Genomic DNA, 18,718 nt, shown 5'->3' with positions numbered 1-18,718 from the left:
TTTCTACCTCCCTTAGTCCCATCTGTTTAGTTTGTAAATTCTCCAGGGCAGAGACTGTTTTTTATTTGTGTGTACAGCACCACATACAGCAAGGTCCTGATCTTGGCTAAGGCTCCTAGGCATGATTGAAATACAAAGAAATGACGGTATCTTGATCAAACATGAAGAACTCAGATAAACAATAGAAAAGCAGCTTGATATTTTTTTTCCTGCAGTCTCTGCTTTTCCGTGACTTGTTTATTCATCTCAAAGCCTCAGCAGACATCTAATCAAGCTGTTAAAGAGTCAGATTTGTGGCCAGTCAAGCACTTCGGGAGTTGCTAAACGTTCAAAACCAGCTCTATTCAGCAAAAGCTGCTGCTTTTTTTTTTTCCCTTCTCCTAGACAGCGGTATGGTTTCTTTACTCACTTTATGCTCACCATTTTTATTACATTTATTTTATTTATTTTTTTATTAAAATTGCATCGGGGCGATCCAGTAACTTCTGCACTACAAAGTCTCATTAAGCTTTGGGTAGGGACACCTGACTTTTTTAGGCCTATCTTGTTTGCACTTTTTGGTACTGATTCAAATCACGCTACAGTTAGACGAAGCAATGATTTCAGCAGGCTTAAGAAAGAAGGAAAAATGTGATAGTTTCCAGATGAGTGTATTATACTAAATTTAACATGCCTTTTGGTACTTAGAATTTCCACTTTTCCCCCTTCCATTTATGTAATTAGAAATCAAGCAGCAGGAAACCGTTCCTATTCCAACCTCAGCTGGGAACAGTATGGTCGCATTCCCATAGAGGGAAATAGGAGACTTGTCCTCACAAGGAGATATTTTGCACAGCTTACACGGACAGGTTCAAAATTGGGTTTTGAATGATACAACTTTAACTAAACCAAAACAGATACAGGCCCATTATGTGCTAGTTATATAAGCATATGTATGTGTCTCGACACAAACAACAAGCAAGGCAGCTGTGAAAACCAAAAATATTAAATTCTTACCCCACTTAAAGAGCAGTGACAAAATTTAAATCCTACTTTCTAGAGTAAAACCGTGCAATTTTTCCACACTCGCCCTAGTGATTTTCATATTAATGAGCAAAAACATTTGCTCTGATTATTCTCACTCTAGCAATAAATGACACACTGCGAATGGGTATCTGCAAGCATACCCTCTGAGTTCCAGGGCCAGAAGAACCACTTGATCACGTGTCACAGCAGATCATATTAAGCAAGAATTAACTTTAGGAAGCTATATTTGAACAAAAGCAGAGCACACCAGGGCAGGACAACTCATTACCAGGGACACCAAATACAAATGGATCCCATCATCGTGGCCCAAATGACACAGCGCTAGCTAAAGCTTTTTCTGCATGTTGACAGTTGTTATATTCAGAGCGTTGCTACCGCTTTTGCGTCTCCTGTTTCTTACCCAGGCTGATGCTCTTCTCTCCAGCTGAACCCACTGGCTTACCAGACTGCTAGCGTCGCAGCACACACACACAGAACTCAATAAAAACACTTTCCAAACCACAGAGGAGCTATGGCTCCAAAGTACATAGTTCAAATTAAAAATTGGGGCCAGATAAAATGATTCAAAATTGGGAAGAAAGCAAGTGATCCTATTTCCAATAAGCTGTTTTGACCTGACTGATGAATGCAGTCCGGCAAGGGAGGAGGTGGAAAAACAAGGACATGCTCAAGCAATGGTCCTGGATGGTATCATGCTTTGACAGTCTCTAATGCTGCTCTGGCATTAAAGCTATTTTATTTCACAAGTCCATTGCTCTAGGCAAGCTCTTCAGCGTCTGTTGACTCTGGGCACAGCTCAACATGCTTCTTCAGTGTGCAAGATCCACACGCAAGTGCCCAGGGGGATGTGGGGGTGCAGGACTGCTGTAGCACCCAGACCAAATCTCAGACCCATTGCTCAGGAAGGTAAGAAGTTTCTCAAGCTCTCTGAACTCAGAAGACTGCCCCTCAGTCCATCCCCTTCCTTTTTTGGCATAGTTTAAAAAACAAATATTGCGCAACTTGTTTTCCATTGTGTTTTCCTTTCTGGAGAGGAATTTTTTTGTCACTCTTCCATCTGCCAGCGCTCACCATGCAGCAGAACAAGCTTTCAATAAAGGAAAGCTCCATATCAATCTATACCGTTCCCTTTCTGTCTCGAAGACACGCATTTACATCTTGTGCTACATGGACAATATGCAGCAAGCATGGGAGAAAGAAAAGAGATCCTTGAGAGCTATCTCAATAGCTAGAAAATTGTGCTGAGTAAATAAGCAGTGAAGAAAACCTCTCGAGTCAGGAGAAGAGCAGTAGACAACACGCCAACAAGTAATTACACAGACTGGGGCAAACGTAAAGTAGTAGGGAGTACTCGGACCAGTGACTTTCCAAGGTAATAAAGAGCTTTAAATATTTGTGACCCATTCCCAGACACTGAAACCTATATGTTCTCCCACAGAAGAAGGGTGAAAAACCAATCAGCCTAAAAGGTAAGCTCAGAGCCAGATGGCATGTACATCTGTTTAGTTCGCCCACTATCCCGGGAAGTTTCAAACTTGGGTCACTCCATGACTCAAAGGTACAAGAGACAGCACCGCCTAGCTGCATCAGTCCCACAGTTAGCATTTGCCCTTCTGGATTCCGGCTCTTTGGAGAGGACAAAATTCCAATTTTAAAGGGTAACTGTACAAACAGGACATAGGAGTATTTATATTCCTCTCCAAACACCGGCACAAGCAGCAGGGGTCTAGTGGGTGATTTATGAGGTGGGAATGCTTCTTTGAACTGTATGTTAGATGGGGGTTGCCTTTCCAGAGTGGAGAGGAACATACGACGGCTGTCTTTTCGGAAGAGCTCTCACAGTGGATTTTACCCAGGTGGTCACAGCTGCTAGGTACTCAAAACGAAGTCCTCTCCTTCCATTCTCTCTCTCTCTCTCACTCACATACAAAGTCAACACACCAGAGGAGGCCATCTTTCTTTTATTTTATTTCCCAGAAGAGCTCTTCCTTGCACTTTCCAGACACGATACAAAACAAGCAACAGAACTTTGTTTCATGTACAGAAACAGTTTGTTGGAGTATAAAGAGTTACTGGTGATCGTTACTGAAGAATGTTGGCTTATTCCAGGGGCACTTCAGTATTCCTGAGGAATAATCATTGATTTCTCCTTCCTTCCCACTGGGATAGTCTTAGTCATTAGTCACTGTTCCTGTAAAGCAAGAAGGCTTGTATTATTAAAAAGCCATTCGGGTTCCTTACATGGAAGGTGCTGCACGATGTAAAGCAAGCCACTTAGCTTTGTAACATTTCCAGGAGGTAGGCTAACATTTTCATCCTTCGCTAGACTGAGAACTCGAATACGGAGAAGTTAAGCAGCTATTTTCATACCAGAAGCATGCCATGTTTTCATGCATATAAGCCTCCATTCTGGCAAAATGGGTACTTCAAAAAAACCCAAACATTATTGTTCAAGTTAACTACTCACAGATTGAGTAGAAATCAGATAGAAAGCAAAGCCACAAAGGGCAGGAAGAAAGGCTCCAGTTGCCAAACTTCTTGTGTTGTTGCATATCAATATAATCCACATTGCAATCAAAGTACAGGGTTGCGGGGTTTGGGGTGATAAACAATACAGGCTAAATAACCTGAAAAATATGATACTTTCCATTTTGCAAGGAAACCTTAGGCCACGTAATTCTACCTAATTCATACTGTTTTAAGCCTTGAAATAATTGCTAGATGTTGATTTAAAATTCAGCTGAAATCACAGTGACGTCCACTTGATCAAATTACTTAAAAAGCCCTCAGAATCTTATGACCACAAATTAGAATTTCTCTGCATTTTAAGTCGTCTCTTGCCCTAGATGAATGGCTCTTGCATTGGTGTTAGTGTTTCGCAATCAGCTTACTAACCCAAAGGATGGGCAGCGTGATGATCCAAGTTACAGCTGGAACAGCTGCAAAGTTGCTTTGTAATCTCCTGATTATTTGGTATCGTGAGGGTCCTCTGTCCTCTCTCATTCTCACTTTGGATTCAGAATTAAGAACTTGATCCTGAAGAATCAAGAATCCAGACTGGATAAAGCCCCAAGTAACCTGGTCTGACCTCACAGCTGACCCCAGTTTGGAGGTCAGACTAGATGACCTCCTTGAAGTCCTTTCCAACTTGAGTTATCCTGTGATCCTATGAACTTGACAGGTTCGAACAGCTAGAAATAATTTCGTTCAAGCTAATCTGTGTTACATTTCTCTCTCTCCCTTAATAAAGCTGATTTTCTTGCAGAATCTCACATTTTGACAAGTTCGCATTTGAACAGAAACTCAGTTTTGTAAAGGAAGTCCTATAGAGTTTAGTTACAACAGTATTTTATAGGAAAAAAAACAGATGAGTGATAATGCAACAATATTTTCCATGCTCCTAACCAACAGAAATGAAATAATTTTGTTGTAATAACCCTGGAGCCATTATCCATGACACGACATTTTGGAGAGAATTAATGACATTAACCATTAGATGGCTTCATCCGCGTCTTCCCTCTCAGCATGTTCAGCCTCTTTGTGCCAGAGAAAGCTAGTGGAGACAGTGCACTGGAAACTATTTGTCTAGTCTTGTGCCATGCAGGCAGCTGCGCTTCTTCTGTGAAGTGTCCTTTCAATTACCTCATGCTTCGAAGGACCACCCTTGCTCCAGAGCACAGATTAGTCCTTAATCCAAACAAAATCCTTTCCTAGGCTGATCTGAAAGTCAGTTTTCTGTTGCCCAACATCCCCAGTAACAAGCATCCTTGAATGAATAATGCTTTCTCAGAACATGTGAACAGGGCATTTACCATTCACGTGAAGCCACAGACATGTCATTCCAGATTCTTTTTGGACACATAAATGGGAGGAATACCCTCAGGACGGTATGGAAAGCTAACATGTTTCGATGTTAACAAATCTGGCCAGAAGAGTCATGCACAGACTTCTGATTCTGGGCTGTAGCTGGCAATGTTCTATCAGCTGCATCTAAAGTCACAGTTTCTCTACATTGCTATCCAAAATATTTTATTCTGAAGAAGTTGTTCAAGAATCTTGTTATTGTTTCCTTTTCTTTACAGGCAGATGAAGACACAGGTATGTCTGGCAGGGCTGCAGAAGGCTGGCAAAAGCTCACCTGCCAGTAAATCTAAGGAGGACCGGACTCAACTTACAGCTCTAAATGCACCCGGAAAAAGCCTATAAACACCTTCATGCTTCCTTCATTAGGCAGACGAGCGATACAGGAGCAATTTTTGCATTCTGTGTATTTGTCATGAAAAGCTCCTGGCAGAACATTTTACCTCAGTACTTTCTGAAGTGCTAAAATAACTATAAATATGTCCTGGTGGATGCCTCTCCACCGGTATCAGTGAAATGCTTTTAGCAGTATATGGCTTTGTGGATCCAAAATATGCACGCACACCCCCTTTTTTTTTTTTTCTCCAGATGCCACAATCATAAATTACCATAAGAATAGCCCCAACTTTTACATGTGAAGAAATAAAGAATATTAGTGGAGTCAGTTTGTGGACTTAGTGCACCGTAGGCAGTTTGCAAGTGCACAAATGGTTCCTACTAATTAATCTATTTCTAAATATTTTATCTCAGCATGGTCAGTGACAATACTGAATTCATTTAAGTTATCCTCTTCAAAACTATTTAAAGCGTACAATTTCTTCAGACTAATTATTGCATTACTATCCAGCAAACAAGCCACAAAACTTACAAGAGATTAGTGTTTTCATGCTGAAAAAAAAAACAAAAAAACCGAAACAAACAAACACCCCACAGAAGATTAAAGATCTGCTTCCACAGGCAGATCTACCTGACATGCCTGATGTGACTTTGAGTTTCTTCCTAGCTCATCTCTTTCAAAGTCTGAAGACAGAATCTTACCGTTAGTTTAGTTTTTCAGCTTTCTATTCTATTCTATTTTTCTAACATGTATTTTTATTATATGTGTTTTCAGGTTGTGGGGAAACCTACCTGCAGGATCTGCTAAACGAATTCTACGTATTCAGTCTCGTAAGTTTACTGCTACACACACCAGACATTAAAAATTTCTAAAGAGCAGAGGAACCACTCCCACTTCAGCAACACAAGTTTCTTCTTACTGGTGCTCTTTTGGGAAAGGCAGAGGAATATCCATTTAAATGGTGTCTAGATGCACCCTTTAATGCTAACTTCTAAACAGTTACCAATTAATAGTAACCAGCACTGATACTTACTTTTACAAATTTACCATGGAGAAGATATGGAGACTGGAAGTCATGTTGACAATTGGAATAAGCCATTCCTAACCCCATCCCCGACCCAAAAGCCATAGGCCATGTCTTTCCTGTGGGGGAAGGCAAGCAGAGAGGAAAAGGTAAAGTCAAGAAAAGCTGTTCATTTCACATAACAGTGATAGCACTGTTAAATAAGCACCAAGAAAGAATATATTACTGGAACATGCATATTAGGCATTTTCAAGTCTACAAGTCCTAAAATCAGCTAAAAACCACACTGCTTCAGAAGAACAACAAGAGTAACCATGAGTAAGACACCATGTTTAGAATTTAATGGAGAGCAATCTCTGAATTCAAGATATTACTGAAAATTATTCTGTTACCAAAGCATAACTGAAAAAGAATTTAGATCAGCTTTAAAACCCTGGCAAGATTGGCATAAACTGATGTCTAGACACATGGCTCCAGTAATTTGGCTCAGGGTTTCCTGCAATTCCAGAATTTGAGCTGAGCACAGTAGGAGCTTAGAGAGATGCCGCATGCAACAACCGTGTTACGCAACAGTTAAAAGTTTAGGTAACTCCATTTCAACTGAAAAGACGTGAACAATAATGAAAAAATTGGTCTAACATGCTGATTAAGTTTTACATGCCTCAAAGATTTCTTGATTTTAAACTGTACCTACAACAGGCAGAAATTAGGAAACCAGGCAGCCAAGATTACTGCAGTATACTTACTTTTGAAGAAAATGACTGAGAAAACAATTCCTAATCCAAATCCAGCACCTGTAAGGAGAAATGCAATGGAGTGAGGACTAAGATAAGGCAGAGTAATGGAAAATTATTTAGTTCTTTACAGTAATTCTTTGTTCCAACTCAGGAATATCAGACTACATGTTATTTCAGCACACCAAACAAAAATGTTCTTAAATAGCAATTCTGCAAAAAATAATTCTTTTCTTAAGTAACTGTAAGCAGCTAATTCAGATTAGAATCCCAACATATACAAGAACATTATCAGAAGATCTGGGAAACAAACCAGACTCCCATCCCAGGGAAAGTTACTGAATTTCTGTCACTATCCACAATGTGGAATTAAGATTTATTTGGCTTATTGTCAGCAAATGAAAAACACTTAAATGAAAACTTATTGTGTCCTTGAGCTTTAGATTTTGCAGATTAATATCTTATTGTATTTCGTTTATCTCACTACTTTAACTACTTCAGTGTGTGTCCTGAGGGCAGCAAAACTTTGATGCTTTGTGTTACCCTATACCTTGCAAAAGAAAGCTCCAGGCTGCTTATCTTCCACATCCACAACATTCATTATGGAGCATATTTAAACACATTAGGAAGAAATGACTTTTCACATCCTTATACTATATATAGAAACAACTGCAGCAGTTGAAAAAAATTTCTCCGAGCACCATTAAAGAACTCAGCTGGCATATTTAAAAATAGTTTTTGCTTTCCTTGGAAGGTGCGCTTATGATTTTTTGCAAGAAGTCAGGCAAGTCTGCAAAACTCCTCTCACAACCCAATAAATATAACAGTGAAAACTTTGAGCTCAGTGGGTAAATTCTACCTTTAATTATATCCACTAAAGACAAGAATTTTAGATAAGGCGCAGAAGTATAAAAGTTTAAAAAAGGGAAAAAAAAAAAACAATCAGTCATGCATATGCTCATTAAAAACATACCTGACAGCTTCAGGTTTATTTTGCAGCAAATGCATCCTGCTATGGGCTTCAATTCTTTCCTTTCAATACAAGAAATCTAACTTAAGTATAATGAGTTTTATTAATTAAAAGACATACTTTTTTCTTTTTTAACTATTCCTAAAATTATGCGATCCTTATTTAAGCTCCTGTTGAACGCATTACTAAGTGGGTTGATCCAGAACAATGCCAAAGAATCCTATACCCTCTTGGCGTATAGGAGTACATTTCTTTTTTTTTTTTTTTAAGTTTCCTTCTGCTCTTTAAACCTTTTTCCCTGCAAAAAATATACTAACGATAGCTGCTACTGAGGCACAGATTATTGAAACAATACTCACCGCACTACCTAGTAAATTAACTAAGCACCCCACACTTCTCATTGATTAAAAAAACCTCAAATATTAGAAGAGAGATGACCAAACAGATGATCTGAGCAAACCCCCTTATGTTTACTCTCCTGTTAGGACTTCGCTACCCATATTTACCGAGAGCTGGAAATCAGAGTTGCTTTTGAAAACTCTTTTCATTTTACTACAGATTTTCAATTATGCCAGAGGTAACTACTTTACCAGGTCATTACAACTTGGAGTAGGCTTACAAAACATGCAACTGCAGGGAAGAACTTTGACCGCCTGCCAAGTGGTCCTGACATAACTCCCCCAGACATTTTAGAAACCCAGCATTTTGCAGAAGGTCAGGTTTTCACTCTAATCATTTGCACAGCTAAGGGAAAGTCTCGGTCCGTCCGATGTCTGGTCAGAGCTTCAGGCTTTTTCTGCATTTCAGACAGTAAGAGATACACTCCTTGGAGCATCTCGTATGAACAGCTAACTACTCATACCGTGTCACTGACCGGCATTTATATGCAGACTGGAAGAGACATCATGCATTACTAAGAGCAGCAGTTCATCCGTGCTAATTCCTCCACTCCCCCTCCCCAAGTAGAGCCTTCCTTCTGTACCTTTGCTATAATACAGCTGGTGTTGGCTCTCGCAGAATGTTTATGCTATCAAGGATAATTACTATCTTCGAGAATTCATCCGACGGACAACGGTTTGGCCCCCTGACCCAACTCCCTCTGCCAGTCTTTTCCTACAACATGTAGTTATGCTGCCTTTTTCTTTTGGGCTGTTGTACTGTAGGTCTGAAAAGGACTTTCTGGAGGTAATTACTTTCCGTGCAGACAGCACTAGGCGTTGTTTGAACTGCCCGGTTCAGCAGGCCTGTCGCGCAGTGAGCGATACCGGTCCTATGCTTCCTGTCCAAGGAAAGATCCCCTCTGCCAATCCAAACAGTTTAGCTAATCAATGAGAAATGATTTACAGGATGACAAATTCTGCATCATCTCCATGCAGAGCCCAGGCAGTTTCTAATGTCACCACATTTTCCACGTTACCAGTCAAACCCACATTCTTCTTACCACAGTAATGGTAAACTGCTTACTTTCTTCTCTTAAGCAAAGTCTGCACTAAGGAAGCAGCTATAGTTCATGCAGTTTCTTTCCATCTACGACCAGAAATCTTCATTATCCTGTATTCTCTTCACCTCCTTCAGATGCTCTCTCCCATTACACCCCATTCGTAAGGGCTCCACACAGATGCCATCAATGCTGCTTCCTCTTGGCCACGGGGGAAGCTACAGGATACACTTAAAGGTGAAAAATTTACTATTTCTGCCAACTGCAATTCAGCCTAAGCCTAAACCAAAACTTAGGTCTTCCTCCACGCTAATACCCAACACCACTGTTAAGCAGATGTGGCCCAGCGTGACTGACTTGTTAAGACAGAATGGTCTTTCCTAAGAAAGCTTTTTTCTGAAGTAGTGATAAGCCTGGTTCTAGGGAAGGGATTCTTCTTTTTCATGAAAATACACAGCCTCCATTTTAGAGGCTATCACTGCACCCTCTTCCAGCAGAAGGGGAGTACGGTGGCTGGTTAGTTTAAGAAGATGATAGTAAGGTATCTAGGGCCTTGCTGTAAGTAATGAAAATGCTGCAGAGCAGTAAAGGAGATCTGACAGCTAATGGTTTTTTGCTTTCTGTACAAGAAGGCGACTTGAGAAACAAAGCCAAAAAAGTACGTTAGCTTCCCTATCCCAAAGGCAGTTCAGCTCACTCCTTTTCTTACTGAGGAACAGACTACAGTCTACACTGAAAACTGTTGCTGCTCGCAACACCCAATCAACAAGAAATGCTCAGATCTGCCCCCTCACGTCAGCCGGTGCACATACAGCATTTGCTCTTTTCTGCTCGGTTTTAACGTTTAAGCGTTGGTCTTAAGTTAAGACCAGAAGCTTTAGCTACATTTAATTTCTTAGCCCATCTGGTTAAGAACCTATTTCTGTGGATAATTCGTCACTCATCTTCATTCCACTAGAACGTATTTGTGGTTATGTGGTCATTTCCTCTGTCTCCAGGACCAAGGGGGAGCGAACCATCTTGTCTTGGAAGCAAAGTAACACGTTTTGCTTTAATTCTAGATAAAGTTACAGCAGAGACAAACAATAGCAGAGCTGTTGATGAGTTTTACAGGTTTAAGTTCTCACATGCTCAATTTCCTTTTAAAGAGGCAACATGTTGCTTCAAAGAGCCTCCCACCTGACCAGGGGACCCTCAGTCTGCAGCTGTTTCTACTAAAGATCAGCACCTCTAGGCCAGGCTTTAACTTCATAACAATAAAACATGAAAGGTTTATCTTACAATAAAAACAAACGAACATGGAAAAGCTACGGGCTTGATCCACGCCGGGCACATTTTCCCTCCTTTTCTTGCATGACAGACTCTTTGGAGGAAAAGGCCACAGGAAAGAGTATAACGCATTTTTCACCTCCTCTGACAGTTTAAAATGTTTAACTAGAAAAACAGTCTCTTCCACTCTACATCTATCACTTCAGCTTGAACTCATTTACAGTCAGTGTCAACAGGCGACAGGACAGTTCTGTGGACATCTTACTCCCGCTCCCCAGTAAGCGTCCCGGCCGTACCGACTAGCACAGCCACACGGAATTGGTATTAGGCAGAAAGCCCAGGCTCCGAAACTTTTTCGTTCTACTTTTTTGGCTCGTACACCTTCCAAGAAAAATGTCACAGTACCTCAAATCAATCTAACGCACAGAAGAGCACGCGCCATATACCCAACAGGACATCATAAAAGTGTCTCGGAGAGAAACACAAATCTTCAGGACGGGCTCCTGCCCCACAAGAACATCTGGGAAAAGCTTTTTCTATAAATTTAATCAACAGTCCCTCCAACAGCGATACTACACGGTTCTTTCCTAGGCTACCCAAGTAGCTATGGACTGAAGCAGCTATTAAGACTGCCATACCTAGATGTACTTTTCTTCAATAGCTTGAAATTTAAAACAGAAGGATTAAAGTATGCTCGTTGACATCTGGCAAAGGTGCTGCTGTTACTATAGCAGCTGGAAGTTTTTCAATTAGTTAATCTGATGACAAAAATAAAACTATTATTTTCCTCTGCCATTCCTTACACACAAATACAAAACAGAGAGCTTCAGCCTCCTCTCCTTCAGGTCCTGTTATTTTACAATTAAAAGAACTAAATGATTGAAATAAAGTGAAGAAGGTGCTCCTGGAAGATGGCTTCTTGTTCCAAGAAAATAGCAACCACTCTGTACAGACAAGACTCTCTAAAATAGGTCATGGACTTGTCCCAACAGAGAAGATTTCTTCCCAACTGGAAAGGGAACTTACATTAGGATCAAGAAAATCTATCGAGCTCGGCTAGCTTCTCTCTGGGGCCAGTGACAGCAACACCTTCAAGGTCCAACAGCAGATCTCATCCATGGGCCCGATGCACTGGAAGTTTCAAATGAGCATCAGCTCAGTCTGGCACTAAAATTTGCTTTAGGTAAGGAAATACCCAAGAAAATTTGAGATCTTCAAAGCAAACAAAAAAGGCAAGCAACTCTCAAAATGATATTCTCCCTCCTGTTGTAGGGTGTCCCGTCCTGCCCCCCTCCAATCCCACTTTGACAAGATACACAGATAATCGTTCTGCAAAAACGGGGAGGAGAGCCTTCTTCATACACCAGGGCCCTTATAGGGCAGCACTTAGCACCAGATAGAAATCCGAGACTGTGACATCACTTATTTACAGAGAGAATTAATTTTAAGCAGACTCTTAGCAAGGTCTTTCGTGGTAGGAATCAGATTTTCTTCAAACACCAACTTTGAAGCTTTCATTCTCATCTCCCCTGTTGTGTGGATTGTTTACATAGCAGACAGAAAAATGAGCAAGGACACTAGAAGAAAACATCATGAAACTATATACCAAGTACTCGAGGAAGAAGCAGGAAAAAAGCATGTTTTGTTTTCTTCAAGCATTTGACTGTAGTAACACAGAATACTTGCAACGGCAGAATATAAATATCCAAATACCATTATAATACAAAAATCCTGACATGCTTTCAGGGGGCGCTTTCACCCTTCAGCACTCCTGCAGTTCAACCACTGCCCGAAGGCTAATCTTCGAGAAACATCAGCACTTTTGCACATGGACACGCGGCCGCGGGAAGCACCGCTGTTAGCCCAGGCAGTCACAGTGATAGTCTCGTCGCCGGACCAGAAACTTTTCATCCTCACACCGGTGAATGAGCTGGTGAGATGAGAGGGCACACGCGTTTCCTCCCTCTTTTAAAAGGGGAAGGGGAGAAGAGTGGAAGCTGCTCATTGAATAGACAGCACAACAAAGGATCTCATCAATATCGCATCAAGCTTTTAGACAAAATCAGGGTTGCACTCACTTTAGAAGCACATATACAAGAAATCAGCAAGATACTCATAATATGGAAAACACACCTCTGCCAGAAAACTTCACCTTGTCTTAATAATAACCAATAAAATATTCCACTAATGAAAACAATAGCATTGCTAAAAAGAAAAGTTTTGCTGGAGTAAACACATCCACATTTAGGGCTTTTGCAAGCCTAACTATGGGGGTTGGCAATCATGCTTCTTCACACTCAACCAACGTAGGTTGACCATTACTGACGTCTACTGGCCCAGTAAGAAATAGAGGCAATTTAGAGCAAGAAGTGTTACAGTGGCATCTCACTAGCAGAAATGCTAAGGAAAGAAGCCTGATCCTTCTCAAATCTCTTGCTATCAATTTATTATCATCAAGGATGTGACAGCAGCCCTGAAAGGATTTTCCTCAGAGAACTAAATCTGATATAACAAAGAACAAAGAGTTGTTCCCACCTACTGCTGTAACATCTGAAGGACCAAACGAGTGGCTTAGGATATCACTTGGCTAGAGTCCCCTTCCTCTGTCACCTCCCAAAGAAGGCACAGCAGGCATCTTACCAATGCACTAATGCAGAGGACAAGGAAGTCAGCGCACTTTGGATTCATTTCCAGCAGAGGAGATCTTGCGTAGTCTGGGGTTTTAAACGGCTGCACTATCAGACGGATGTCACAGCTCTCCTTTCAGGTTTTCTTGCACACCAGAAGTATTGCCAAGGGCAGGCTGGAACAAGGGTCGAGCAGGGCTTCTCCCAGTGTCGCTCACAGCTTCGGTTAGCGAGCTGATCGGATGCATCTAGGCCGGGCAGAGTTTCCTGACTCAGTTGGATGGCCAGCCAAGAGGAACAGCAGGACACAGTGCAGTTAGGAGAAGGGAGACCTGGATTCCTAAAGATTTTCCTGTCTTTTTCTTCCAAAAGAAGATAATAGCCCCTTAATTTGTAGATGGTCATTGTATTCTGAACTCTGCTAACATAACTAAATATTGCTGTTAGATTTTTGACTAAAAGCCTATTCTCGGAACAGCCTTGTCCACCTCTTCCAAATAAAACATTTTTTCGTTGGCTGTATTGCCTCCCTGCACAGCCTAAGCCATAACCAGTTAATATTTACACTACTTGGTCTGCTACAAGATACAACTAGTAGAACTGGACCTTCTCCGGTACGACAAAGAAAAATAACTTGGGGTTACAAACAAAGCTCACGTAACAATGCAGTCGTTGCGCACATAATATTCGTGTTCACCAGTATTAAAAACAAAATCCCAAATGAAGAACAAGTCTTTTGATCTGGTAGCTAAGATTGGATGGCCACATTACAATGGCCAAGCAAAAAAACACTTCAAAACAGGAATTTCAGGATTTTTGTATATTTAGAGAAAGTCTAATCCAGTTTTCAGAAAGTATAATCAAGTTTTATCATTATATAGACTGACTTTATCCTATTCATAACCATGTGAAGGATTATTTAAAAATACTGACATTGCAATCCATACAATGATTCTTTCTGAAACGTCCAATCTGTGGAATGACACAAACAATACAATTTTGCCCTTGCCATTAACAGAAACAGCTATTCAAGCAGGCCAGATGATGAGAGCCAGAAGAAATCGTGTAACAGTTGCAGGAGAATTGAAAGTGCCCTTTTCTCTTAAAAAATTCCTATTAAATGGAAATTAGAAGCGTTTTATTTTCAGATGTCAAAACAGAGGATTAGAGGGAAACAAACATTAGTACACTGGGTTATCTACAAGCTTCCAGGCTGAATTTTGGTCACAGACATACATCAAAACATTTGTCTCCTGCAAAAAGAAAAAAAAACTTCAGCACAGCAACTTTACACGCAAGCCAAGAAGCAAACAGCTTTCCTAGGATTACCTTTCAGTATCAGGTAAATTACAGTGATCAACTCATTTAAAACTGTAACAGTTTCAAAACAAACCAAGACACACAGGCACACAAATCTCCCTCCCCTTACACACATACTCTTTATTGCTTCCCCGTTCCCTGGAAACAGCACATAATAATAATTTGTCCAAAATTATAGCCTCGCAGAGAAAAAAAAACAACTCTGTCAGTCCTTCATGACTAATTGTCTTTCCAAATAAACAGGCATGAACTATCAATCAGTTAAACAAACAAGCAAACCCTTTAAGCAGGGTTTGAAGCTGGCAGGATGGAAGAAGACTACAACACTATTGAGTTCCCCATCTCTTCTCTGCAGAGCTCTAGTGATAAAAAGGAAGAAATGGTTGTGAAGGCTGGAGAGGACACAGGAGTTTATAAAGCTTTGCAAGCTGGGAAGAAAAAGAAAGCCACTGTAGTTTGATTCTCCTTCCCCACACAGGAAACAAGCAACTTTTCTGATGGGCAAGGAAAAATCAGTGTTGGGAAGAAAGACGGAACAGAAACTTAAATTATTTAAATGACTGCTTGGGTGAAAAGTCTTGAGAACGGTGCGAAGCCAGAGCCAGCGGGATCTGGATCAGAGAAACTGCCTGGTCAGCCAAGAAAGCACAACCCGGCCCACTATACAAAACACTGTGGTTACAGCTGGATTGAGAAAGGGAAGGGGAACAAAAATATCTAGACCCATCCTCATCATTAGTAAAACAAATAAATGTCAGTCCTAATAAAAAGGAGGGGAGCACATAAACCCCATGTAACAATGTTTTGATGTTTTGTGCAGGCATACAGAGGTTTACAGTGCTTAACTCTTTGAAATGAAATACTGTCTTAACAACGCCTGGCAACGTACCCTGTTTTGAACCAACAGAAAAGAGTTTTAACACAAAATTACAAGATGCACACAGGTAGTGACCAGAGGTCAAAAATAGAATACAGCATTTCAAAAGACGTAACATAAGATAAATATTTATTTTGGACATGGCAGGAGATGAAGTTTCTTCCAGGAACTTGATCTTCAACTAAAACTCCAAACTCCAAACAACACAATCAACTACAAATACACTGGCTTATGCAACTGTAGTGGAAAGCCTGACAGACTAATGCAAGATAGGACAGGCTGCGTAGCCCCCAGCTATTATTTAAAAACATACTATTGCTAATAAAGTCATCCTGATAGCTGCTACCTCCCCTTCTCACTCTCTTCTGTTTCCCACGTCCCTCCAGCCCTCAAAAACCAATCCACAGGAGTTATCTCTCTTTACAGTTCTCACAGACACTGGAAAACTGTCACGCATGCAAGGCTTCAGAAATTCAGTGCTCTGCTTTATTCACAGGGTCTGGCATGGGAAAAAACAGGGTTAATCACAATGTTTGTTTTTCCCCAGCCATTGGCTGGAAAGATCTCTCTTGCAATAGCGCTCAGGAAGGATGTAAAGGAACGTACGGGAAGGAAACGGTGGCCACCAAAAGGAAAAGTCCGACAAAGAAGTGAGGATTCGGTAAACTTCTATATCCCACATAACAAGCAACAAAATTCCCAAGTAAAAAAGTTTATTTTCTTTCTTTCTTTCCAGTATAACAACCATCCTTGACAGTTTATTGGAAACTCCAGCAAACTTTCTAGCAATATTACACAAACAATCATCACAACCACACAGGTTTTTAAAGTCCCTGCAGAGAAAACAATCATTTCCACTGAGGTAGTTTGAGAAGTTTGCGTTATCAGTGCTCAGTTACCAGTTTGCACAGCTAGGCCACCGATTCACTTAACATTTAAAGGCCATCATCATCTTCAGTCACAAACTACCAGAGTATGAAGCAACTTCTGGGTTGTTCTGACTTCCAGAGTTCATCCCGAGTCATTTGTTGATAATGCCATGGAGGAGGTTGCCAGCACAGACACTTCAGTAACTGGATGCAGCCCATGTGCACCTTTTAGGCAACCTAATGAAAAACCCGAGTTTTACAGAGACCTCTACTCAATGCCATCATGAAGCCAACACTGGGAATCCTTGGTCTAGAGCACCAACGCAGAAAATCTAAGCACATTTTCTTTCTTCCGTTGCCACTTTAGTATAGAAGAAAACATCAAATTAAAACGAAAGGCCTGCTGAAGAGACATGCTGCATCATAATCAACCCTGTATCCACTTCTTTCAGCCTCCCAGAGAGCCTTTCCACATACAGGATTTCTACATGTACTTGTACAGCTGCAGCATGGAACAAGTTCTTGTTTATAATTTCAAATACTTAATATTTTATGATAAAGCAACCAATGCTATGGAAACATAAACATATCTGGATATGTTTGTCAGACAAACCTGAATAGAATTTCATAAGGCAAAACACTGCTGTGGAGCACTTGACACTTTTCAAAGGCCTGTTATAAACAATGGAAGTTTCAGTTTACTTAAAATTATTAAACATCTTTTCTAATGGAAAAGTATTAGGCAACTAAAACCCTGAGTTCCTCGTCAGCTTTCAAGCATAAGGCCACTACAGCAACAAGAAATAAACATTCACATTTCTCAGATATTATTTATGGTTCTAAAAGAGACTTCTGCACCAACATGGAACGCATACCTTTTGTGTCAGATACTCCACTTCTTGCTCTATACATTGCATTTAAAGATTTGCTTTGGTATACACAGACTTCAAAAAGCCACAACCTCTGCCTGGTCGATTTGCCAGCCTGTCACACGAAGAGCACTGAACTGCGTATCATTACAATCACTCATAAAACTCACAGTTCTAAGTGAAATGTTATGAATGGTTTGTGGCAGATCTGAAGCACTGCAGGCATGTGCATAGTCCTAACTTTAAGGGTAAAAAAGCATGGAAGAAAATCAACAGAACTGTTTCCCTGCTTAAAGAAAAGGCACGAGTGCCTGCAGGGTTGGGACACCGGACGGAAAGCTTCTCAATGTCAAACTGCATACACTATACTAAGTAACACATGCCAAAGCTATCAGCGTGTCACGCTGCCTATTGCTTTTAATAAACACAGCCCACCTCGTACACTGAGTGATGTGAACAGCTCTACAGAAACAGATTTCGAAAACCAAGCCGTCGTCATAGCGAAACTAAAGGCGGGCAAGGTCGTGGCACTGAAGGACCCGGCTATGCCTACCCGGGGCCCATTCATTCGGGGCAGCAGGCGTCCCGCTGGCCGCGGAGCTCAGCGCAGAGGGAGATTTCCCACGGAAACCTCTCATCTCCAACCGAGGGAATAACCAGAGGTCAAAACTGACCCTCCGCTACCGGATCGCGGGTAAGACGGGGCCGGACCGGGGAGAAGAGCCCGGGGCGGCCGCGGAAGCGGGCCGGGCGGGGGTCCGCGGCCAAGGTCACCTTGCCAGGCCCGGGGCCGCCCGGCTCCCTCCCGCCGCGCCGGTCCGCGACCCCCGGGGGCAGCGCTGCCCTGCGCTGAGGGCTGAGCCGCAGGACGCCCCGTCACCCCGCCCGGGCCCACAGCGCGGCGAGGCCGCCGCCGACCTAGGCCGGGCCCGGAGCGGCGCGGGGGGACCGGGCCTCACAGGGCCCTTCCTCGCCGGGCCCGGCCGCGCCGCGGGGCCGGGCGGACGCCGGCCCTCCCAGCCCCGGGGGCGCCCGGCCGGCCCCCGCCGCTCCTCCCCGGGTCCTCCCCCTCCGCCCTGTGCTCCCCGCCCTTACCCAGCTTGACGGCGGAGTCCGCCAGACACCGGTCCCACTTCCTGCCCAGCTCGCCCTCCGACGCCATCTTGGCCGTCCCCTCCCGCCTCAGGCCGTGCCCTCGCCTCCTCCCCCGCGCAACTCTCGCGAGATCTGCCGGCGCGGGCAAGCCGTAGCGCGCCAGATATCGCGAGATTTCCTGCCGGCCCGGCCCGGCCGCCGTTGTCAAGGTTACCGGCGGGAGGGCGCGATGGCCGCCGCACTCGACCTTGGGCGCAGCCCAAAACCCAACTTTTCCCCGTAGGACCCGGCCCACCACAGCCCCAGCCCTTCCTGGGCCCCATCTCTTCAGCCAGGGCTCCCGCCGTCTCCTTGTGAGGCCTCGTATCCCTCAGCCTAAGGCAGGATCCCCGTCCTCTCAGA

At 42.5% G+C, this 18,718-nt stretch overlaps 1 protein-coding gene across 1 annotated transcript; it reads right to left on the bottom strand.

Annotated features, from left to right (window-relative positions):
- Window positions 1–2,976: 2,976 nt before the first annotated feature.
- MICOS10 (mitochondrial contact site and cristae organizing system subunit 10) lies at window positions 2,977–18,428 on the bottom strand. The gene is made up of 4 exons (XM_087755646.1): window positions 18,317–18,428; window positions 6,995–7,042; window positions 6,258–6,367; window positions 2,977–3,217 (listed from the first exon to the last, which is right to left on the bottom strand). The coding sequence occupies exons 1-4, from the start codon at window positions 18,381–18,383 to the stop codon at window positions 3,209–3,211; spliced, it is 234 nt and encodes a 77-aa protein (XP_087611772.1). The 5' UTR covers window positions 18,384–18,428; the 3' UTR covers window positions 2,977–3,208.
- Between the last annotated feature and the right edge of the window lie 290 nt (window positions 18,429–18,718).

The sequence above is a fragment of the Nipponia nippon genome, unplaced genomic scaffold (genome assembly GCF_047370975.1).
Source record: "Nipponia nippon isolate SJK-2023a ecotype South Korea unplaced genomic scaffold, ASM4737097v1 scaffold_19, whole genome shotgun sequence".
NCBI lineage: Eukaryota > Metazoa > Chordata > Aves > Pelecaniformes > Threskiornithidae > Nipponia > Nipponia nippon.
Note: the sequence above shows the minus strand (reverse complement) of the source record. Positions and strands in the feature narration are given on the sequence as shown.